Source organism: Salvelinus fontinalis, chromosome 12 (genome assembly GCF_029448725.1).
Source record: "Salvelinus fontinalis isolate EN_2023a chromosome 12, ASM2944872v1, whole genome shotgun sequence".
Lineage (NCBI taxonomy): Eukaryota > Metazoa > Chordata > Actinopteri > Salmoniformes > Salmonidae > Salvelinus > Salvelinus fontinalis.
This window is the reverse complement of record NC_074676.1, coordinates 28391570-28417399: the sequence shown is the minus strand read 5'-3', so window position 1 is coordinate 28417399 and position 25830 is coordinate 28391570. Positions and strand designations below refer to the sequence as shown.

At 41.7% G+C, this 25830-nt stretch overlaps 1 protein-coding gene across 4 annotated transcripts in view; it reads right to left on the bottom strand.

Annotated features, from left to right (window-relative positions):
- LOC129867094 (ran-binding protein 10) overlaps nucleotides 1-24579 on the bottom strand; it is a 28965-nt gene extending 4386 nt beyond the window's left edge. The window contains exons 1-13 of one of the 4 annotated variants that reach the window (XM_055940260.1): nucleotides 22217-22265; nucleotides 21684-21816; nucleotides 8074-8185; nucleotides 7742-7794; nucleotides 5051-5218; nucleotides 4840-4862; nucleotides 4434-4618; nucleotides 2484-2596; nucleotides 2244-2352; nucleotides 1062-1210; nucleotides 726-918; nucleotides 428-567; nucleotides 163-308 (exon numbers count right to left, since the gene is read on the bottom strand). In XM_055940260.1, coding sequence (XP_055796235.1) covers nucleotides 163-308; nucleotides 428-567; nucleotides 726-918; nucleotides 1062-1210; nucleotides 2244-2352; nucleotides 2484-2596; nucleotides 4434-4618; nucleotides 4840-4862; nucleotides 5051-5218; nucleotides 7742-7794; nucleotides 8074-8185; nucleotides 21684-21720 — 1428 coding nt within the window. In that variant the 5' untranslated portion in view covers nucleotides 21721-21816; nucleotides 22217-22265. Of the gene's footprint in view, nucleotides 1-162; nucleotides 309-427; nucleotides 568-725; nucleotides 919-1061; nucleotides 1211-2243; nucleotides 2353-2483; nucleotides 2597-4433; nucleotides 4619-4839; nucleotides 4863-5050; nucleotides 5219-7741; nucleotides 7795-8073; nucleotides 8186-21683; nucleotides 21817-22216; nucleotides 22266-24220 lie in introns of those variants that run through there. The other 3 variants (XM_055940261.1, XM_055940258.1, XM_055940259.1) reach the window with 3 other exon arrangements.
- Between the last annotated feature and the right edge of the window lie 1251 nt (nucleotides 24580-25830).

Below are 25830 nucleotides of genomic sequence, written 5' to 3'. Positions count from 1 at the left end.
GCCCTTGGAAATCCTGCAAGTCATTGTATTGCAGCATAACAAAACATGCCCCGGGGCGGTGGTTGACAACTATATAATTTGTGAGTCATAGTCACACAGTGTACCAGTCTTATTTTGTGTGAAACCTCCCAGGCCTGTCCCCCCACCCCCCCTCCCCGGTACCTGCAGCATCTTCTTGTGCGTGGCGTTCTTGCCATATTCCCGGCACAGCTGCTCGTTGAGGCCCTGCAGCTCACGGCCAAACTGGATCATCCTCTCTGTGGCTGCCTGGTTCCCTCCACACAGCTGTCTGGAGGCACAGCTGTCTTCTCCAAGGAAGGAAGGACACACACACACAGGGTCAGAGGCCAGCCGCGGACTGAGAGTGTATTTTACACTTGCACCTGACAATCAAAATAGGAATTGTGTGTGTGTCAAGTGCCTGTACCTGCCACTCCATTGCCCAGGCTGCCGTCCTCAGCCTGCAGGATTTCTTGATGCTTGTAGGTGCCGTTCATGATCCGAGTAGAGGAGTTCTCCGCCACCCCATTAGTATAGTGCTCTGCCTCGATCTCCATCTCACTGTCACTGCAGAGGACCCACAGTCAGGTTCACTTATCGATACAGAACCTCATTATACCACAGATGGTTTGCCTCTCTCTCACATTCACGGACACAGATGACAGACACCCCAGTAAAAACAGAAATACATTACTAAACAGAGAAACCCTTGCCTTGCCACACACCTGGTCTCCTGGTTGCTGGTGCCACTGTGAGGCTGGGACTTGGTGGAGTCAGTGGAGTTGGACTCAGAGTAGTTAACAGAGGAAGGGGAGGAAGAGGAGGAGGAGGAGGCAGAGCTGACACCAGGGTACTTGTTGTGGCTCTTGTTCTTGTTGGGAGGGGTGACCCCGTTACTGCATGTTGGGCTGTCTGCTCCTGGAGTGGACAGAGAACCAGAGTGAAACAGATACAACAGATACAAAGAGATAAGAGAGAGGATTGTGTAACATACTACGTGGATGGATAGGTAAGTAGGAGTGTGTAGGGTGGATAGGTGAATTTGCAGGTGTTTCCCTTACCTGCGCTGTGCAGATGGGGGTTGGTGGCTCCATGCCGGGGGCTCAGGCTGGGGGAGCCAGGGTAGCTGTCCTGGGACTTGGGGGAGCGGACACTGAAGCATCGTACCTCACTGTCTGTACCGTTCACCATCTCCACAAACTGCCGACACCTGGGAGATACGGGCAACTATTAATCTGCCTGACATTCACTCTATTTCGACACTCAAACAAATGGCTAACACCCTCGCCTTCTTTGCACTAACACTCACACTTGTCTTTTCATACTATCGCTGACTTTGCGGATAACTACTGTATTAAAGAAAAATGTGCTTGAGTGTACTACGACTGCGGAGAAGGAATGCACTGAGTCGCTATGGATAAGAGCATCTTCTAAATGACTTGAAATGTTTTTGCATTAGTCTCACTCTGACATCATTCACAACCACTCCACTATCCATCTAAGAGTCTCATCACTACTCTACAACCTATGTCTGACATTGTTTATCCAGGAATACATTGTACTATTAGATATCAACCACTACATTCTGCTTAACTGTCTGATATCTCATGCAGTCTGAACACAATTGTTATTGCAATACTTCAATTGCTTTCAGAGGTCGGCAAAGGTGTGGCCACGTAAGATCATGTCTTTGTACCCTGAAATATATAAATGAAACAGGAACAAGTCAGACTGGTTCCAGAGTATGAGTATCTGGCTTTATGGATACATGTCATTACCATTGGATGAATGTTAAACAGATCAGCAACCGCTCTGCTCACTCCTCTTCCATGACAAAATGGAGCAACAGGCATGACCAATCAAATCATGAGTTCCCTCAGCGGCAGCAACTGTGACCTTGTGCTCACCATGCCCCCTCACCGTGTAAAACTCCACTATTGCTACAACAAACTCCTTTCTACCTCTATAAGAGACATAAATACTGGCTTTCTTGCTGTGTGTCTGCTTCTCATCGGATCACAGTATTTATTAATCTAATGTCTTTGTGCCATAAACACACAGCTGGGAAGCAGGCCACAGCTTTACTGCTAAGTGCTTCTAGGGTTGTATTGCATGTGACGGAGCCTGCAAAGGCACTACAAGACCAGCAGTGCTTATCTAAGCCCCACAATTCCAATACTCCTCCATTTAGCCCTTCAATAAACACTCATGAGAGTCCCATAGTTGGGTTCAAGGCTGCTCACTTCAACATGAACAGTAAATTGGAGTTGTGTTCTAGGAGCCCAGGGTACAGCTGCTGTGTGGTTTCGATGGCCTCGCCAACCCTTCCTGCCAATACCAGCTTCTGTATTCCTGTTGACAAAAATATGCATGTTACCATTAAAAACTGATTGGATGGATGACTGTGGGGAAAATTAATGACAGTGATTGGTCCTCAGTGTTTCCGTGGTATTGTCAGCGTGGAGCCTTTGTGTGGTTCTCACTCTGTCTGTTCTTTATGGAGGTCTGGTCCTCCTGGATCAAGGTTTCTGTAGCCCTGGCAAAGGCTGTGGCTGTGGCACAGTACCCATGATGCACCAGGTAGGTAGATACCATGCTGAAATAATCAAATACATGATTTAGCCTTACAGTAGTACAGAGAAAGACAAAGTAGTCTGTTAGGGTGGGTGATAAGTAGGGCTGTGGCGGTCACAAAATTCCATCAGCCGGTGATTGTCAAGCAAATAACAGTCGGTCTCACAGTATCTGACCGTTAATTAGCAAACACATTTAGCATCTCCAGGCTTCCACAGTGGCCTACAAGCCACTGATCTTGGGAACATCAACATTTAAAAAAATAAATAAAAATCAAATAAATCTATGTAATATAGCCTACACCTACACCTTCATATTAAATCCATTATTTATTTTAGAGAGGTCTAAAGAAGCATGAAGAAAATGTGAAGAAAAAATATGAAGAAAATGTAGTCTATTTCAGAAGAACAGAATAGCATATTCCGAGTTGTCCTTATGTTAGGTTCTGATGTGGCTATGCCAAATGGCTGTGAGCTACACTAGTTAATTTAGCAGACAAGATTTACTTTGAATAATTTTATAGTATGAAGAATACAATTCAACAAAGCGGAATAAAATAGAAAGGATATTTTCTCCAAACGATTTGAGGGAGTGCGCACATGTGGCTATTCTGTGTTGAGCGGTTAACAAAGAAATAGGTACTCCTATGTGCTTCATTTAGAGTTTTCAATGTAAATTTACAAACGTTGGGCTGTATGTTTTGATTTTTAATACATTTTAAGGTTGCATGATGAGATTCTAAGCTCTGCTTCGTTTCTTGCGCAGGCTGTACACACTCCAATAGTCTCTCATTCACAATTGGAGAAGCACTTCATAACGCCTAGAATTTCACGCGGCATCCCCTTTGTGTGGCCATAATGCACCCTAAAAAATGCCATGCCTTTTGCGGCCAGCGGCCATTGTTCCCTTCTCCCGGAGTGCTTCGCGCTCCATCACGTGATCGGGTCTTTCTCACAGGCTACAAGTGAAAATAGACACATCGGGGACGCAACTGGGCACCTCCTTATCCAATTCCGAGGTGCATATTGAAGATGTTGGAAGAACTGTCCACATTTACTTTTCGTCAGCCAACAAGATGAGTACGCCGAACAAACAGCAAAAGCACTAGCCTATGTCAATCTACTATCCCCCATAGTACAAAGGTCGACCTGTTCTATTCTGTGTAAGAAATAAATATTCTAAACATAGTCTGGGACAGTTGTGGGATGAGATAGATCCCAAATTAATACAACCACATGGTACTAGGCTATAAGCGCGAATGTTCAATTAGCAGAAAACACCATTATCAAAAATGACCGCAAATGCAATTATGCATATATGCTTTTATTATAAAAGGTGCATTTTTATGGTGAAAATGATCTTCCCCAAACTTGAAACTCACATACTGCTTATATATGCCAGTTAGGCTCTACATCCCTTGTAAAGCGGATTAATGTGCTTAATTATATTATTTGGCTACTTTAGTTGTGATACAAACCTCATTAAAACATATAGGCCTATGGGCTAGGCTACATGAGGTGTGTGACTAGGATTCGAACACGTCGCAAAATAAAGGCATTGTTTCTTATGCTGGGCATCATAATATAAGTCATAATATATAATTCACAAGTGATAGACTAATATTGTCACCCATCAGACTATTGTTGATTTAATCTAGTCTTTACATATACTAAATAATATATGTTTGGTAGGCTACTAATGACCATCAGCAGCATCAGAGCTTGGAGAAGCCTAATTACTGTGATTAAACGGTCATGTGGAATTTGACTGCATTCATGACTCGTGACCGCCAGTGTGGTGGTAATACAGCCACCGCAACAGCCCTAGTGATAATTGTGGTGTGGGTATGGATCCCTTACTTCTGAAGCACTGCCTGCCACTCTCCCAGTCTCTCTCCGATGGGGAAGCGGGCGATCATGCCGTGGATCTTAGCCCTCCATTCACTCATATAGTCCTCAATGTCAAACACAAAGGGCTGCTGGCCAAAGTTAGCATCCACAATCTCTCCTGGAGTCTGCAGGCCCACTGTGGGGTAAAGGTTGGGCTGTGGGTAAAGGGAGAGGTGTGAAAACACATTCCCCCTCTGGCCATAATAGGAAGAACTTGCCATTCATTTTGATCACTTGATAATGTGATGGCATGGCAACCGTGAATAATGTAGGACTTTCATATCATCGCCACTAATGGAAGCAGCAAGGCTACCACTACTGATTGCAACAGAAGTCCTTGACATTGAACATGTCCACATTTCAGTGTAATACTCACAGGGAGATCTGTAAAGGCTACACCTGGAGAACAAACAGAGAGAAAAGTGTTAATGGACTGGAAGAAATTTTCAGTGTTATAATCTGCAACCAAGTAAACAGAATTGTATAAATTGCCTGGGAACATTTCAAATGGGTGAAGCATATTGTAATTTCATATAACAATTAACTTGGATGTTTTTTACCCTGCACTGTTGGTACGCAGTTCTCACCTAGACTGATGCCGTTCTTGGTGTAGAAACAGGTGTTGTTAATTAGGTTCACACAGCAGCCAATCACATCGCCTGTGGTGAAGGTTGGGCCATATGGTTGGCCAGTCCCTGAAGAACAGAAGGAGTGTCCATCGTCGCCATGGTAACCATATGAGTGCTTGTCCCAACCTGGGATAGGAAACAAGGCAGAAGTGATTAGAGGAAATCTAGACCCATGGTATGAATATTGAATATTACACATTAACAACCTGGAGGAAACGACAGAGAAAAGCAAGACATATTGAACTAACACTTTCACATCTCAAATCTAGCAAGATTAATATGCATCAGGTCATGGTTAGGGCAGTGCTACTCAAACATTTGAGAGGGGAAGGAGTGAGATGGGTGACCCCAGCAGTGTGATGAGTAATATAATCCCCATAAAGACACCGTGACATGGGGTGGTGCTGAGCCTGACAAATGGTCTCTTTCGAATTAGGATATCCCCACTCCTGTCCTGTGTAGCATGTGCAATTCTATGGGTGGCCAGCGAGAGGCATCCGTCTCTGAATAGGAGCACTGACTGATGAGTCATACTCAAACAGAGCAGTACATATGATGTATGTGCATGGTATCAATAGGGACGGGGAAGGAGAGTAGACTGTGTGCAGAGGGAGATGTGGATGGTAGATCTTCAAGTCAGTGCATGGGTTTGTGTGTGGCCTATGTGTGTGTGCAGTGAGAGTATTGTCTGCTCAATCAGTGTTTGTCACCAACCAAAAAGTGAAAGTGGCGCAGAGAAAGTAGGTTGTGTGTGAGAACTGTGAGGTATTAGATGAATCTGCAGAGCAGCGCTGACAGGGATATTGGTCCTAAAGCTGGGCTCAGTGTTCCCTTCATGCTAATGAAATGGGCAGGGCTCCACTATGGGATCAGACACACAGAGGTCAACAGGGAATATTAAAACTATTCCAGCCAGAACCAGACCATACACCCACACGGTCACAGAAATGTACTGAAGTCCATTGGCATATAATGTACTAGAAACCTAAATAAATCTTCATAAACAATATGTTCATGCAACTAGACTCTCACACACACACAGGCTGCCATTTCCACCATATTCCAACCATTGTGTAACAGAGATACATTTGAGCTGGGAGAGAATAAACAGCAGTTGTAGTCAGCAAGAGCATGTAGAATTGGCTGGATGAGTCCAAAGCATTCCAAAGGCCTGGCGCCATGGAGAACGCCATGGAGAACCCAATAGGCAGGTGACACAGCCTGAGGCAGGGTTCATATTATTGGTCAGAACAGCATGGAGGAATGATCTAATAGGCAGGGAATTGCATCAGTGCACAAGGGAAAACATACTGTAGCTCCCCATGTGCCAAAGTTAGCCCCTCGGCAGCAATATGCCAACCCTCTTCCAACCTGTCTTGTGTCCCCAGCAGCCACTGTACCAATCAGTGACATCTTCACGTGCATGAGGGTGGGGGAAAGGGCGAGAGAGAATTTGATGGAATTATGCAAGAATGTATTAAATCTACATGTACTTTCTGCTTAACCCCCATTGTCTGTTCAACTGGTGATGAAAGAAAGAGTGTTTGATTAACAAATTACTGCTGAGCAGTGGGCCAGGCCAGGGTGCAGATGGCCCTGTATTTATGCAGTGATACCGCTCACATCTCCGCTCTGTTTGGTGGCAAAAACAGTCATCTACTAGCCTGTTTGGTTACATTTGGTTACATCCAATCTCAGGCCTTGGCATGAGTTTCTGCTTGGATGGGTTCATTCACTGTATCAGTGTGCTGCAGACAGACCAATTTGATCTATGTTCTGACCATTCAACAGTAGGCCTATTTGTAACTCTATTGTAGAATTTCTAATTGAGGAAAATTCCATTTGGGCCCAGACTGTATACTGTATTGAGGATGAGATGGCCTTAAGCGGATTTCTTTAAATTAAATTATCAACAATTACTTGTTTATTTCTCCCTTCCTCTTCAATGAATGTGAGCCAGCCACTCTGCCTGTGGCAGCTCCACTATCACCTGACCTTCATACATACACTGAAAGCTTTTATGTGTAGGAAAAAAGGTACTTGCTGGTATTTCACATGTTACATTTCATCCTGTCACTACTAATGGCTGTGCTCAAACAAGCCATGCATGTTCTGGAACAGCCAGACACTCTGGGAGACATCACTACACATGGTTTCAATGTGACATGGAATCTAAATCCATCCAGGCACTCCAGAGGAAAGACGGTAAATCTGGAAACATAAATCTGGATATAGATTACCATGGCACTCTAAAACGTAGCAAACCACATGCAAAAGATTAACACCTTGAAACTGTGCCCCTCGAATAGTAAAAACTGAACCATATGATGTGTTTTTGTATATCTAGAATCACATCAGTCACTGCTGCAGTGATGGTGTGAGGAGATCCATCTGAAGATAACATGTTTTCAGTTTTTAGTTGGGTTCATTTTAGAGTTGTATTTTAAAAAAAACACATGTAGTACAGTCGCACAACCAAAGCACACACTGACTACTAGCCCTTGTCCTTCAATCCTAAACCAATCCAGCAGAGATTATAGGCAGGGCAGGGTTCTAGCTGTGAAGCCTCTGACCTCCAAAACCCACACTCATCCCATACTGACTCACAGCTTTCCCTTCTGCCATCGCTCTACCTTCCCTCATACTCACCAGGCAGTCTATTCATGTTGACCCCCTGGGCAGACAGACCAATCCCCATGTACCTGAAGACAACAACAGGAGGTCAAAGGTCAGAGACATCATTAGCTTAGACAACATGAGTCAGTCTGATATGGGTCAATAGCTGGACTGATTAATCCTTTCAGACCCAAAGTTGCTTTCCTTTATTTACTACTCTCTTTAGTTTCTCAACACGCCATTTTCCACTGCAGAAATAGAGATAGGCCTACAGTAATAGCTAACATGAGTAAACAGATCGTGGTGTAATAATGACAAGTTTGAGGTTAGAACATTAGGGGTACTAACTATCAGCAAATACGTACCCATCCCTGCCCTTGCTGACAATCTTCACTTCAAAGTAGTAGATCCCACAGGCGGCTGGTATGGGATGAGTGGCACGCACAGACGCGGCATCCTTATGGTTCTTCCCATGGCCTACAGAAGGAGCAAAATGTTGTGTTGCAGTCAGTACAGTGCACCACAAACATCCCACAACTGTCAATCTGAAAAGGTTGAGGCTTCTCTCCCCATGGACCCTGAAAAGCCTCAATCTGTACGAATTTCAAACCTCAATCATTTCCCTGTCAATCCTACCTCTATTTACAATAATATTCATGCAAATTCATACTTAAATCCTGTGACATGAAATCTTAGAGCGCTTCCAAGTACCCTTCATAGCTGTATACATGAATGCCAAACTAGTCAGAAAAAATGGAGTTCACTTAGCCTGGAACACTCTGGCAGCAAAGTAATGTCAGGGTCAGTATAGTGAGGCTGTCACAGTCTCGCCATTCCATCCAGCTCATAATTGTGACAGCTCCCAGGAGTAGCCTAGAGAGCTTACACAACCCCTGTGTGTGTGTGTGTGTGTGACTGTAACCTATCCCTTTTTGCTGGTTGATAACACGACACTTAAAGGCCAGTCACAGTGCTGCTGAGAAGTACACTACATGAGTAGCAAGTATGTGGACACCTGCTCGTCAAATATCTCATTCCAAAATCATGGGCATTAATATGGAATAGATCCCCCCTTTTGCTGCTATAACAGCCTCCACTCTTCTGGGAAGGCTTTCCGCTAGATGTTGGGACATTGCTGGGGGGACTTGCTTCCGTTCAGCCACAAGAGCATTAGTGAGGTTGGGCCCTGATGTTGGGCAATTAGGCCTGGCTCGCAGTTGACGTTCCAATTCATCCCGAAGGTGGTTGATGGGGTTGAGGTCAGGGTTCTGTGCGGGCCAGTCAAGTTCTTCCACACCGATCTCGATGTACCATTTCTGTATGGACCTCGCTTTGTGCACGGGGGCATTATGCTGAAACCCGGAAAGGGCCTTCCCCACTGTTGGCATAAAGTTGGAAGCACAGAATTGTCAAGAATGACATTGTATGCTGTAGCGTTAAGATTTGCCTTCACTGGGACTAAGGGGCCAAGCCTGAACCATTAAAAACAGCCCCAGACCATTATTCATCAGCCACCAAACTTTACAGTTGGCACTATGCTTTGGGGCAGGTAGCGTTCTCCTGGCATCCGCCAAACCCAGATTTGTACGTCAGACTGCCAGATGGTGAAGTGTGATTAATCACTACAGAAAACACGTTTCCACTGCACCAGAGTCCAATGGTGGCGAGCTTTACACCACTCCAGCCGACGCTTGGCCTTGCGCATGGTGATTTTAAGTTTGTGTGCGGCTGCTTGGCCATGAAAACCCGTTTCATTAAGTTCCTGACGAGAAGTTATTGTGCTGACGTTGCTTCCAGAGGCAGTTTGGAACTCGGTAGTGTTGTTGCTCCTAGAGGTTTCCACTTCACAAAAACAGCACTTACAATTGCCCAGGGCAGCTCTAGCAGGGCAGAAATTTGACTAACTGACTTGTTGGAAAGGTGGCATCCGATGACAGTACCACATTGAAAGTCACAGCTCTTCAGTAAGGCCATTCTACTGGCAATGTTTGTGTAAGGAGATTTCATGGCTGTGTGCTCGAATTTTATACACCTGTCAGCAACGGGTGTGGCTGAAATAGCTTATCCACTCATTTGAAAGGGTGTCCACATACACTATATATACAAAAGTATCTGTGGGCCATGCCACACAGGACATGTTTATCTATGTAAGTGGAGCTGTGCCTCTATACTGTATATCTGTCTGTAACGCACTGCCATCTTCATTGCCATATTGTACAAATACACTAATCAACCAGTCATGCATTACCACAGTCATTACAACTAATAGAGAAGCACTGTATTTATAACCACTTTTGATTTCAGCAGCAACATTAATCACTTCTATTTTTAGCCTTTCCATGAGGGCAATTCCACGGTAACAGAATTACGCTGAGACTCAGATTTTTCACTTCAACATGTATGCCAAACAAAAACCACTAATTTCAAAGTTAATTAACCCGTACATACAACTATATGAACAAGGACTACTTTAAACAATTTACACAGAAAAACAAAAGAACTGTGCAGATGCAAAGTTTGGTAACAGAATTGCGTTAAAATCTCCCTCAGTTTTTAATGCAACCATGTTTTCCAAAACCCCTTAAATATCTGCTCCGAATTAAGATTAAAATACATCTGCATAAAGAATGGGGTGTCAGATGCGTCATAACACCTTCAGTTTAAAAAAATCTGTTTTGGTTATTGAACTATAGTAAGTGAAGTGGATTTACACCCGGTAACAGAATTTGGGTAACAGAATTACTTAATGGGTCCCTGATCTGTACTACACAGCAATGCATAATTATGAATATGACTGTCATTGTATTCATGGTGACGTATCCTGAATAGGTAAACAAAGGTCGAAATATACAATATCATCCTTTGCATATATGGGTATTATTCTACATACTGGCTACTATTCTAAAGAGCTCCGCACCCAAACAAGACCACATTTGGTTGGTCTGGACCAGACGAAATCTGAACCAATCATAGACGTCTATATTTCACAAGTATGGACATCACAGTAGAGTTCAGTACAATATATTATACGCTACTTTTCTTGACTGTACTCTACAGTGCTTCACTGTACTGTGCTGTCCAAACATGTAAAACGTAGACGTCTATGATTGGTTCAGATTTGGTCCGGTCACCAATCATGGACGTCTATGGACGTTGAAATCAAGGCCGGTCCAGCTCAAAAAACAACGTTTATGGATGTTGAAATCAAGGCCAGGTTGGACTGACCAAATGTCAACAACCTTCAACATCCATGGATGTCCAATTTTGGTCGTTGCTCAGTGGGTGCGGCTCATGGGTAGGTGTCAGTAAGAGTCGGGAGAGGTAACATTAACTGGAGAGAGAGAAGAGAGCGAGAGGCAGGGGTTGTCCAGACATTTCACACTCTCGTTTCGACAACCAGACAACAAAAAAATAATAAAACAGTTGAGCTGAACATCACAGTATGCCAGTGGAAGGGAGGACAGTTGCAGGTGACCCAACTGTGGTTTGGTAACAGACTTAAGAGTTTTAAATCACTTAATAATCATTAAACTAATTGGTAGGTCTACCTTTACTTGTTACTTATGTGAACTTTCATTATCCTCCCTCCTCATGAAATTAGAAATTAGAAACACAGGGCAATATTTCTTAAACAAGGCAGAGAAATGTCTCCAAAACTAAATATAAGTGTTGATATTAATTGGCAGGGGTCTTTACTTCAACATTATTGTGTTTTGATGAATTTACTTTTTCTTGTATAGAACATTTAAAATCTACTTTTTCTGTATACCACCCCTACCTTGTCACAACACAACTGATTGGCTCAAACGCATTAAGGAAAGAAATTCCACAAATTAACTTTTAACAAGGCACACCTGTTAACTGAAATGCATTGCAGGTGACTACCTAGTGAAGCTGGTTGAGAGAATGCCAAGAGTGTGCAAAGCAGTCATCAAGGCAAAGGGTGGCTACTTTGAAGACTCTAAAATATATTTTGATTTGTTTAACACTTTTTTGGTTACTACATGATTCCATATGTGTTATTTCATATATTTGATGTATTAACTATTATTCTACAATGTAGAAAATAGTAAAAATAAAGAAAAACCCTTGAATTAGTAGGTGTCCAAACAGGTACTGTATGTTGTCTAAGACCCCTGTTCCATCTGTTTGAGCAGAAATCCAATCCATTACTAATGTAAAATGTTTAAGATGGAAACAGTTAAAAATGTATCTATGCCTTCATTTCCTTGAAGTATAGACTCTTAGCTTTCATTTGACAACCTATTTGATATGCTCCTATGAACTTCACATTTTGGTGCTCATGGGTCCTTTTAGATGGAAATGACCGTAACCAAAGCTCAGCAGGCCCATGCTATGACCAGACAAACACCCATAATAAATACAACACACGCACATACTTGCGTCTATAAATATCTCCAACTCACAGTCACACCACCACCTCAGCATACAACACTCAGCTCAGCAGTGCCACAGTCCTGGGAGTGAGACTCCCTCGCTGTCTCCGTCAATCTCACTCTCTCACACGCACACTTGACACTGATTGTTATGTGTTATCTTTCTATAAACATTTTTTTAAATATAATAAAATTTGTCACATACACATGTTTAGCAGATGTTATTGCAGGTGTTGCAAAATGCTTTGGTTTCGAGCTCCAACAGTGCAGTAATATCTAAAAATACACACAACCTAAAAGTAAAAGAATGGAATTAAGGAATATATAGATATTATGATGAGCAATGTCAGAGTGGCATTGCCTAAAATACAGTAGAATAGAATACAGTATATAAATATGAGATGACTAAAGCAGTATGTACATTTTTTTTTTTTAAAGGGACCAGTGATTTCAAGTCTATGTATATGGGACAGCAGCCTCTAAGGTGCAGGGTTACGTAACCGGGTGAAACCCGCCTAGTGATGGCTATTTAACAGTCTGATGGCCTTGAGATAAGCTGTTTTCAGACTCTCAGTCCCAGCTTTTATGCACCTGTACTGACCTCGCCTTCTGGATGATAGCGGGGTGAATAGGCAGTGGCTCGGGTGGTTATTGTCCTTGATTAATCTTTTGGGCCTTCCTGTGACATCGGGTGCTGTAAATGTCCTGGAGGGCAAGTAGTTTGCCCCCAGTGAAACGTTGGGCAGACCGCACCACACTCTGGAGAGCCTTGTGGTTGCGGGCGGTGCAGTTGCCGTACCAGGTGCTGATACAGCCCGACAAGATGCTCTCGATTGTGCATCTGTAAAAGTTTGTGAGGGTTTTAGATGCTAAGCCAAATTTCTTCAGCCTCCTTAAGATCAGCTCCTTTGTTTTGTTGATATTGAGTGAGAGGTTATTTTCCTGGCACCACACTCCCAGGGCCCTCACCTCCATGTAGGCTGTCTCGTCATTGTTGGTAATCGGGCCTACTACTGTTGTGTCGTCTGAAAACTTGATGATTGCGTTTAAGGTGTGCTTGGCCATGCAGTCATGGGTGAACAGGGAGTATAGGAGGGGGCTGAGCATGCACCCTTGAGGGGCCCGTGTTGAGGATCAGCGAAGAGGTGTTTCCTACCTTCACCACCTGGGGGCGGCCCATCAAATTCCAGGACCCAGTTGCACAGGGCGGGGTTCAGACCCAGGGCCTAAAGCTTAATGATGAGCTTGGAGGGTACTATGGTGTTGAATGCTGAGCTATAATCAATGAACAGCATTCTTACATAGGTATTCCTCTTGTACAAATGGGATAGGGCATAGTGCAGTGCGATGGCGATTGCATTATCTGTGGATCTATTGGGGCAGTAAGCAAATTGAAGTAGGTCTAGGGTGTCAGGTGATATGATCCATAACTAGCCTCTCAAAGCACTTCCTGATGACAGAAGTGAGTGCTACGAGGCGATAGTAATTTAGTTCAGTTACCTTTGCTTTCCTGGGTACAGGAACAATGGTGGACATCTTGAAGCAAGTGGGGACAGCAGACTGGAATAGGGAGAAATTGAATATGTCCGTAAACACTCCAGCCAGCTGATCTGCGCATGCTCTGAGGACGCGGCTAGGGATGCCATCTGGGCCGGCAGCCTAGCGAAGCTTGATTGCTTAAAGGGAATAACTAAACTGTTTGTATTCAGCCATATTCCCAGTCGCCTTGCCGCGGTTAAATGCGGTGGTTCGCGGTTTCACTTTTACACGAATGCTGCCATCAATCCACGGATTCCGGTTAGGATAGATTTTAATAGTCACAGTGGGTACAACATCTCCTATACACTTTCTGATCAACTCAGTCACTGTATTCATCTATGTTATTCTAAGAGGCTACTCGGAACATATCCCAGTCCGCGTAATCAAAACAATCTTGAAGCACGGATTCCGATTGGTCAGACCAGTGTTGAATAGTCCTTAGCACAGGTACTTCCTGTTTGAGTTTCTGCCTATAGGAAGGGTGGAGCAAAATGGAGTTGTGATCAGATTTGCCTAAGGGAGGGCGGGGGAGGGCCTTTTAGGCATTTCGAAAAGCTAAGTAGCAGTGGTCTAATGTTGTTTTCTCAGAGCGAGTGCTACAGTCAATGTGTTGGTAGAACCTCGAATTGTCTATGTTAAATCCCGAGCTACATTAAATGTGAAGTTCTTTGAGGGCCATCGTGGTATCAGCTTGAGGGGGAATATACACGGCTGTAACTATAACCGAAGAGAATTCTCTTGGGAGATGATACGGTTGGCATTTGGATGTGTGGAATTCTAGGTCAGGTGTTGTTACAATTTCACCATGAGTTGTTAATCATGAAACATACACACCCGCCTTTCTTCTTACCGGAGAGTTCTTTATTCCTTTCTGCGCGATATACTGAGAACCCAGCTGGCTTTACGGACAGAGACAGTATATCCCGAGAGAGCCATGTTCCCGTGAAACAGAGTATGTTACAATCCCTGATGTCTCTCCGGAAGGTGATTCTCGCCCTAACCTCGTCTACTTTATTATCCAGAGACTGAACATTAGCGAGTAATATACTCGGAAGCGGTGGTTGGTGTGCGCGCCTCCTGAGTCGGACTAGAAGTCAACTCCGAATACCTCTTCTCCGCCGCCGGTGTTTTGGATCAGCCTCTGGAATCAGTTCAATTGCACTGGGGGTACGATCAAAGGATCCAATTCGGGAAAGTCGTATTCCCGGTCGTAATGCTGGTGAGTTACCACCACTCTGATATCCAATAGTTATTTCCGGCTGTATGTAATAACACAACTAATTTTCTTGGCTATTAATGTAAGAAATAACACACACAAAAACAAAATACTGCAAAGTTGCTTAGGAGCTAGAAACAGAGGTGCTCTATCTGTCGGCGCCATCTTGGATTTAGGCGAGAAAGAAGGGTGTTTTTTTTGCTGGCTATCTAACAAATCAGGAGAGGTAGCTTTTGGTTGCAATGTTGTGTAACAGTCATATAGATCTAAGTACTTGGTTACAAAATGTGTTGTTAGAGCAAAACACAAGCCTACTCAAACATTATAGGCTACATGGCTCTTAAAATGTGCTCCATTTTGTTGCTTAAAGGAAAAAAATGATGTCTGTTTATAGAGCAAATAGTTTAGGTTTACTCTTCCATGTTTTTACTGGTTAGGCTATGTTTTTTTTGACACCGCTGATGGACTCTCTTTCCAAGGCTTCCAGTCAAGAGTCAAAAGATCGCCCTCATGGTCAAGTCAGTGGTTACCAGAAAAATGTACAGCAAAACTACCCACGATAGACAAAAAAACATGCCAAAGGAAACTAATAAAAAATGAAATGAAATTATATAAATAAATATGCCAGTGTTAGCAAACACTGCATCACAGCTTCACACAGAGAGACTGGGGGGAAACCACAATCTGGTGATGTCACACAATCTAGTGATGTCACACAATCCGGTGATGTCACACAATCCGGTTATGTCACCTCCGACTGAACATGCATGATTGGTTCTTCAGAAGACAAAAAACCCTCTCGCTGGGCAAACATTACAATCAGCTTAAAGGAATCACAGGGCATGGTTAAACAGTCAGCCATGTGTCCTATGGGCTCTATAATTACCCAATAGCACATAAGACCTTGGCATGAAATAGAAAACCTGCAGAAAGCACATACAGGCTAAATCACACAAAGAAGTAAGTACAAAGGCCAATCACTTACAATATGTGTCTATGGTACACTAATCTCATTCCTATACCACCACTTCATAAAACACACTGATGAATTACATACAACACCCGTTCTGCCAGTCACATTCTGTTAAAGGTCCCCAAAGCACACACATCCCTGGGTCGCTCCTCTTTTCAGTTCAATGCAGCTATCAACTGGAACGAACTGCAACAAACACTCAAACTGGACAATTTTATCTCAATCTCTTCATTCAAAGACTCAATCATAGACACTCTTACTGACAGTTGTGGCTGCTTTGTGTGATGTATTGTTGTCTCTACCTTCTTGACCTTTGTGCTGTTGACTGTGCCCAATAATGTTTGTACCATGTTTTGTGCTGCTACCGTGTTGTGTTGCTACCATGTTGTTATGTTGTGTTGCTACCATGCTGTGTTGTCATGTGTTGCTGCCTTGTTATGTTGTCTTAGGTCTCTCTTTATGTAGTGTTGTCTCTCGTGTTGTGATGTGTGTTTTGTCCTATTTTTATATTGTATTATTTTCATCCCAGGCCCCTGTCCCCGCAGGAGGCCTTTTGGTAGGCCGTCAATGTAAATAAGAATTTGTTTTTAAATGACTTGTCTAGTTAAATAAAAATTAAATAAGACAATCGAGTAGCCTAGGCTACCTGCTCTTTTATTAATCAGGTAAGCTGATGCCATTTTCTAAAAACAAAATGGCCAATGATGAGCAGAGGACGTAAGCTCATCATCAATAGAAACAACATAGTAGACTAAAGATGGCCCTACTTTAATCAAAAATTGATAACTAGCTTAAAATGTATGCCTTTCTTGTTTTCGTCCATTGACAGATAAAACTGAAAACAGAATTCTTACACAATGTAGGCTACATACAACTCTTTCATAGGCCAGATCCTGAGATGTAGCCTCTCACACGTTTCCAGCTCCACCATGTATTCAACAGAACATAGGCCTTGGCCTAACCATGGCCAAAAAGGAAACTGGCACACTGGTCAAAATAGCATCAAAATCACCAGGGTAAAGAAAAGTAACAGAAACTGACAACTCAGCAGAGGAAAAAAAACAAACATAAAATGCCTATCCAATATTGAAAAGTACTTCACAAAACAGTGGCTTCTGGGGGGAGGGCAATTCCACGGTGACAGAATTACGCTTAGACTTTTTACTTAACAATATATGCCAAACAAACATGTAGTTCAATAACCAAAATTATTTTTTTGTTTTCCTCAAGGTGTCATGTCATAGCTGACACCCCATTCTTTCTGCAGACATCTTTATAATCGTAATTCGGAGCCAATATTTACGTTTTTTGAAAATGTGGTCTCATAAAAAAAACTGAGGGAGATTTCCCCGTAATTCTGTTACGAAACTTTGCATCTGCACAGTTATTCCAATAAATTTGTTTTTTTTGTGACATGTTCTATGTAAATGGTAGTCCTTAGGCATAGAATTCGATGGTTTGTTAAACTTCAAAATCAAATGGTGAAGTGAATTTACATCCGGTAACGAAATTACGGAAATGGAATTACAACATACGTCCCAGAGCAGTACTATACAGAAATGCATTATTATAGATATGAATATCATTATCTTCATAGTGATGTATCCTGAATAGGTACACAAAAGGTATAAATATGCAATATCCTTTTTTCACATATGTGCGTATTATTCTACACACTGGTTATTATGTCATGAGCTTGCCCCCAAACAAGAACAAATCTGGTTAGTCCGGACCAGACCAAATCTGAAACATATCATAGATGACTATTTTTCACAAGTTTGGACATCACAGTAGAGCACAGTACAGTAGATATAGTATGTACAGTACAATAAAGTAAATTATACTGTACTCGTGTGCTCTACTATACTGAACTCTACTTTTCATTACTTAACTGTACTGATCTCAATTGTACTGTCCAAATTTGTGAAAAAACAAAACAAAAAAACAATTCACCCAAAGCTAAATATAAGTGTTGATATTAATTAGCATGGGTCTTTACTGTAGCAGTATTGTGTTTGGATTTTAAGACAGTTTCTGGTAGATGTTGTCTAAGACCCCTTTTCCATCTGTTAGACCACAAATCAAAGCCTTTGCTTATTCCTAATTTTTAGGATGGAAAATTGTTTAAAAAAAAATATATATATATATACATACATACATAAACTTATTTTACAACTGCACAAATTTCTTGTTAACAAACTATAGTTTTGGCAAGTCGGTTACGACATCTACTTTGTGCATGACACAAGTAATTTTTACAACAATTGTTTACAGACAGATTATTTCACTGTATCACAATTAGAGTGGGTGAGAAGTTTACATACGCTAACTTGACTGTGCCTTTAAACAGCTTGGAAAATTCCAGAAAATGATGTCATGGCTTTAGGGGGACCTTGCGTGCGCTGCAGGATTTTAATCCATGATGGCGTAGTGTGTTACTAATGGTTTTCTTTGAGACTGTGGTCCCAGCTCTCTTCAGGTCATTGACCAGGTCCTGCCGTGTAGTTCTGGGCTGATCCCTCACCTTCCTCATGATCATTGATGCCCCACAAGGTGAGATCTTGCATGGAGCCCCAGACCGAGGGTGACTGACCGTCATCTTGAGCTTCTTCGATTTTCTAATAATTGCGCCAACAGTTGTTGCCTTCTCACCAAGCTACTTGCCTATTGTCCTGTAGCCCATTCCAGCCTTGTGCAGGTCTACAATTTTATCCCTGATGTCCTTACACAGCTCTCTGGTCTTGGCCATTGTGTAGAGGCTGGAGTCTGTTTGAGTGTGTGGACAGGTGTCTTTTATACAGGTAACAAGGTCAAACAGGTGCAGTTAATACAGGTAATGAGTGGAGAACAAGAGGGCTTCTTAAAGAAAAACTAACAGGTCTGTGAGAGCCGGAATTCTTACTGGTTGGTAGGTGATCAAATACTTATGTCATGCAATAAAATGCAAATTAATTACTTAATCATACAATGTGATTTTCTGGATTTTTGTTTTAGATTCCGTCTCTCACAGTTGAAGTGTACCTATGATATAAATTACAGACCTCTACATGCTTTGTAAGTAGGAAAACCTGCAAAATCGGCAGTGTATCAAATACTTGTTCTCTCCACTGTATATATACACACACATCACACACACCTTAATCTCTCAAAAATATAAGGAAAAAAATTATTTGACAGGCTCCAACTTCACATTGGCGCTCATGGGTCCTTTTAGATATGCGGGAGTAACAAGCCTTTAACTTTAGATGCCTTGAGAAACAACATAATTTCCCCACATCTGACTGTACTGTAGTCCCACAATCCCTTTACACGACCACCCATGTAAAAAAGCCTAAATAACAAAACACACAGCTTTTTTGAGCCACTATCAACTAACGGGATTATACCAGTCACGAATTATCATGAAATCCTTATTACCTTCAAGACCAGACAAAAACAGACCAAAGCAGTGTACCTAGGCCTAAATCCAGCACCCCCACCACAGCCACCTAATGCGTGTCCAATCGCTTTAAGAGAATTGCACAAGTAGGCTACACTTTCTGTAGATTCAATTGGTAGGCCTATGTTAATACCGGGGCCTTACACTGACCTTACAATCGTCTCTCAATGAGGTGTGATTTTGTTTACTTTATATTCAAATGTAAAATAGGGGGCGCTTATATTTGTTCTGTTTTACTGCATGTACAAGTCGGTAACCTGTATGAGTGAGAGGTGTGAAATGGAAATGCTAATTCTTTGCATATCCCAACATCCCCCGGAGACATCCTCGGAGAGTGGGGTCATGGCCAAGGATCAGCCATTATTGACGACAACCCTGGAGCAATTAGGGTTAAGTGCCTTGCTCAAGGGCAGATCGACAGAGTTTTGCCCTTGTCGGCTCAGGGATTCAAACTAGCAACCTTTCAGTTACTGGCCCAACGTGCTAACGGCTAGGCTAACTGCCGGTGTTAAAACAGAGACTGCGGACCTATAATAACTCAATCTGATGATTCATAGCACTGTTGTGGGATTAGATTTGACAGTTGACTAAACATGTAGAATGATGTTAGACACTTTCTATGATTACACAACAAGCATTATCCCAGCTAACAATTCTATGGAGAGAGAACGTTTTTGTAATGTTAACCGTAATGTTTGAGTGTACAGTTTTCTGAGGATTGGGAGAATATTCCATCAACGTCGCAAACATACCATGGACATAGTTGCATTGTTCTTAGAATATATACAATATTAATGCTCTAGACACATTTCATGGGAACGTTGCAAGAACATTTCTGTGCATCAGTTGTCAGTACTTTGCCTGATGGTCCCAAAGAAACGTTCTCCCTCCCCAAAACATTGTTCATCATTACACATCACACCTTGTTACTGTTGCCATGCCCATTAAGGCCCTGATTGGTGAACCCCTGATCAATTCACAGCTCCTTTTGTCTGTTGATAAGGTCAGGGATACTCTCACACACAGCGCTTTTAACATAGTGTTTTCAACATACATGATTACATTATGCATGTTCATTTACACAGCAATAATAATTGAACATGTCTACAACTGACATTTGAACTCAACCTCTTGGTTCATGGAATTCAGATGTTCCTGTTATGCCACCATGTCAGTGTCAGTTAATTTGACCAGTCTCTCATCACTGATTTGATTTACTTATTTCTACAATTTCATGGCTTTCTGTATAGTTGTCTAATGTTGGTGGGGCATGTTAACCTGCTTTTAATGATAGTCCTGAATCACTATGATCAATAAAAGTTTTTCTTGAGTGTACTTTTAACAGAGCTGAGATTTACATTAAAGTGCATTAACTATATTGCTTACACCTATCAAGTCATTTCAGATCGACACAAGTGCCTAGGGAGGAGGGTTTAGGGTTTCTTCTGGACAAGGCTTAACTATACTTGCCCAATAAATACATGACCTAGAGATATCCGTTATTGGGACAGTGGTTAGGATGTTCGTCATTAGTGCTGGTGGCCTGGGTTTGAGACTTGCTCGGCTAGTCACCCTGATTTATTTGTGCCTCTGCGTTAGTGTTATAAAAGACAATATGTTCAGCATTGTATGCATTGATCAGACATTTATTGGATATTTTACAATAGACCATTATTGCCGAAATACTGATCAACATGAACACTCATTATAAATGAAGGTGAGAAATAAATGGTGAGATATCATTTGACATAAAAAAAAAAGAGGAATTGAGCCATAAGCCTAATATCGGCACCTACAGTCTGCAGGACATTGATTTGTAAAATTCGTAACACTACACTCCCATCCTAAAGCTTGAAAAAAAACAATACAAAGTAACAAAATGTGATATTATTTCACGTAAAAGTGAATTACTTAGGCTTTAAGAAATACAACCAACTACAGAGATTGATGGGGGAGGGGAGCAGGACCCATGTATCCCGCTTCAATCAAGCAGGCTTCAGTCACCCCCAAGATTGAAGCTGGAGACAAATCCAGCTATGGCCACCTCCTTGTCAGGCCTTTCACACGGGGCAGATAGGGGTCCCGGGATGGACAGCTTACACAGCTTCCCCACATACGGCGCTGGATCATGGGTGACCTCGTTGAAGAGGAGATCCAGGAGCCTGTCTACGTAGCCTGTAATGTTTTTGAAAAGGGAAATGTTTAATTTCCTTTTATTTACTGTTCTGAGTTGATGCTATCAATTCATTGATGTAGTGATCTACTCATTCTAGTTTTTGAAGTACTCAATTTGAAATATGCAATATTTGGTTATGAACTGTTTTGTGAAACTTTTCAATGTTTGTATTTGGAATTTTTGTGTGCCTGAAATTCTCAATTGATGTAGATTGAAATGAATAACTATGACTTACAGTATGTTGGGTCTGTCTTCACAGCATATCCCCCCATCTTTGCCTTGGGAAAGCTGATTTTGTATCACAGCATTCCTTCTGTGGTGGTTGCCTGGGAAGCTGTGCAGACAGAGTAAAATGTCTATCCTTCCAGCTTGATGTTAGTGGAAAGACAAAAGTAGATGGAAAGTTAAATAATCCCCCCCCAAAAAAATCATGATTAGCTCCAATGACACAAGCTACATCAACTGTAAGACAATAACCCACACAACGGAATGGTAAAATATGATTTTCAGGAGTAAATTACAAATAATATATACACCACAACTCCTTTTGTGAACAACATTCCCTCCTGCCAGCTGTGTGCTGGCAGTTCTGACTTAATGTAGGGGGCATGGAGATGGAAGAACAAAAACCATATAGTGATTATCAGGTGTTACAGAAAATATATTGTTCACAAGTCAAAGAAGACACAGTTGCACTATCTAACGCTAGCCCCGCGATCCCCCAAAATGTTGGCTACCGTGTGAGACTTATTAAACTCTGATACTTACATTATGGTCAGCGCTTGCAAGATCCACTGTCAATGATGGTACAGCATCCGTCTTCAGGATTAGCATCCTGGGAAGACCCATCGAATGTTCTCCTCAATTGATAAAGCAACTTTACTCGAAATGTGCACTGCACTTTTCACACCCGAAATGAAAAGGTAAATTTTACACTACGGCATCCAGTCACAACAAACACAGTGTGCTTTTGCCGGCATGATGTAAGTAGCTTGCTAGCTAACAGTCACACTACAGATTAAAGGTGGCCAGAATCTTTGGTAGTATGTTCTGCTTGAGCTAGTTTACAGTTTTGTAAAAAAAAGTTAAAGTAATGCGTAGGAGCACATGTGATGAAGGTTTTAAGGCGATACATATTTAAAATGACAAGACACTACCATTGGTGTATAACATTTCTGGCTTTATGTGACGTTGGTAGAAGCCCGATGAAAATCCTTGGTAATGCCTGCCTCCTGAATTCAAGTATTTGACATGGGGGGAGGGGACCAGTAACTTTATGATCAAACTTTATTAATGTACCAGCTACAGTAATTTTTAATACTTGGGCCACCCTACTTTGAACTGGTTTCATCCAAATATCAAATGTAATGAAAACCCTGATTACCACTATTCGGGACCTTTAATATTTTATGTTATGAGAACATGGCGCCACGTTCCGTGCATGTTTGGGAGTTGATGGAATATGCCCCTAACCCACAGAACTGGACACATGAATGTTCTTGCAACGTTCCCATGAAACGTGTATAGAACATTAATGTACTGAGTTCTGAGAACATGGTAACCACGTTCTGTGAAAATTATATTTCACATTAAGGGAATGGTCTCTTGGAAACATTCCTTGTTAGCTGGGAGTAGCATGACGACGTCTAGCTTGATGGATAGCTGTCAAGTCCTACTTTTGATTTTGTGCAGAATACTTAAATAACTATCTGACCCAATTGTATGTGTTACATCCCTCCCTTAGGCTATGGTCTGCATCCCAACAAGTTGTTTATGGTCAAATATGTCAAACTACCCGCATAAATACCATCTGATCTATGTGCAGATATTTTACGCACAACAAATGCGTCAAGGCCTACTCCCTTGCAGCAAAGTGTAGCTGTTGGCTGAGTTTGAAATGGCAGACGCTGTTGTTGTTCTTTTGTGCATAAAGGACTCAATGGAATCCTTATAGCGTAATGCTCACCAACTGGTTCCAGAATGAATAATGATTCAGAATTATATTCCAACAGAACGTTTCCATGAACTAGCAAGCCAACAAAATGCAATATTTCCCTGTTCTGGACTGTCTGGTGCTCATTTGATCACAAAATACAAGCAAATTGTTAACGACTAGTCTTGGGTTATGGCAACTGTGTGAAGGAGAATTGTTTTTATATTAGCTAACGCCAGGGTTAAGTATTAGCTAGCCAGTACATGTACATTGCTAGCTAGCTACTTATTTATAACGTTACAACTAACTAGCTAATGTTTGCAAGCTAATATTTAGCTACTGTATAGGGCCAACAACGATGGCGTGCAATTAGCATTACCTTGCATAACGTTAGTTAGCTAGCTGTCATTAGCTAGTTAGCTCGCTAACATTAGCTCGCTTACTAGCCAAGTTTGCTAGCGAGCTAACTGTGCGTCGCTTGTTATTACTTACAGTACATTGTGGTATTGCTAGCTAGGTAAACATTTCGACTATCGTGATCAAATAGAGGTAACCAAGTTATGGTAAAGCAAAAATAAAACTAACGTTAAACAAAGAGACCGTGGAGTTGAACGTTAGTGAAATAAATGGATATGCTTCAAAACTGTTATGGTTAGCGAGTTCACTGTCAACCATTTGGGCATTCCGCTCTCCTCTGAAACAAAGCAAAGAGAGGTAGAGGCAGCTCAAACTAGATCGGGGAGATTGCATACAGACTCGACGCAAACCCTCCGGAGTGTCTTACGTAAATGACACACATCTAGGTACGAAATGTTATACTAGTTGTCACATCTGTATACCTTTGTAATGTACCCGCAGATTGTTCTGCGAGAGTCCGATGTAGCTGTATTTATCCTTGGGGCTCCAAGATCGGGGTAAGGAGGTCTCTTCCTCATTCACGGCCGGGTAGAGCCGCTTCAATCGCTCATTTAGCTCGTGCTCTTGGTAATTAAAAGCAGGATCCCCCAACAGCATGCTCCCTGCTCCAAGCTCTGCCATTTTCGGCTAGAGATGTTTTATTTTTGCTTGTTTTCTACTCTACTATATCAATCCGCTGACACAGGGAGAGAAACACTGAGATAGACAGAGATGATAGCAATGGTGTGATATCCACGGATAACCAAAGCTCTCTACAGTAGCACTGACAGTGGAGTGTGGGTACTGTAGTTGAATACAGGACTATCCACTAGCAAGATTTTCAGAATCGACTACAGAACCCCTGCTCTCCCCTCTTTGGTCTATTTTTTCCGCTTGAGTCCGTGAAAAGGAAGCTAGGAAATGTAGTTTGAGTGGTTGTATGCGGTCAAGACATGTTGAGCTCCCCAGTCTTATCATAGCAGATAATGAGGCATTTTTTTTCATTGAAATTCCTCATTAATATTTACATACTGGCATACATTCAGTGCGTTTTTGTGTCTCGAATGGGTCTTAAACCTTATAATCCAGATTTTTAAACGCAATGTTTGTGGATAATGTTTGCCAGTCTGTCAGACAGCTGCATTATTTAAATTCGAAATCATTGAGATGATTCTGAAACTGGCAGTGGTGGAAAAGTACCCAATTGTCATACTTGAGTAAAAGTAAAGATACGTTCATAGAAAATGACTCAAGTAAATTGAAAGTCACTCAATAAAATAATACATGAGTAAAAGTCTAAACATATTTGGTTTAAAATATACTTCAATTTCCTAATATTAAGCAAACCAGACGGCACCATTTATTTTTTATTTATGATAACTAAGGCCACACTCTAACACTCACGTGTGTTTAGTGAGTCCGCCAGATCAGAAACAGTAGGGATGACCAGGGATGTTCTCTTGATTATTGTGTGAATTGGACCATTTACTGTCCTGCTAAGCATTCAAAAATGTAGCAATTACTTTTGAGTGTCAGTAAAAATGTATTGAGTAAAAAGTACATTATTTTGTAATGTAGTGAAGTAAAAGTTGTACAAAATATAAATAGTAAAGTAAACTACATACTTGAGTAAAAGTAAAGATACCTAAGTCATTTTCTAGGAAGGTAAAAGTCTCCCAGTAAAATAATACTTATAAATTAGTATAACTTATTTCAAATTCTTTATATTAAGCAAACCAGACGGCACCATTTTCTATTTTGTTTTAAAAGGCAGGGACACTCCAACAAATGAAGCATTGAGTCCGCCAGATCAGAGGCAGTACGGATGACCAGGGATGTTCTCTGGATACGTGAGTGAATTGGACAATTTTCCTGTCCTGCTAAGCATTCAAAATGTAACAAGTACTTTTGGGTGTCAGGGAAAATGTATGGAAGAAAAAGTACATTAATTTTCTTTAGGAATGTAGTGAAGTAAAAGTAAACGTTGTCAAAAATATAAATAGTAAAGTACAGATACCCCAAAAAACTAGTTAATTAGTACTTACAAGTATTT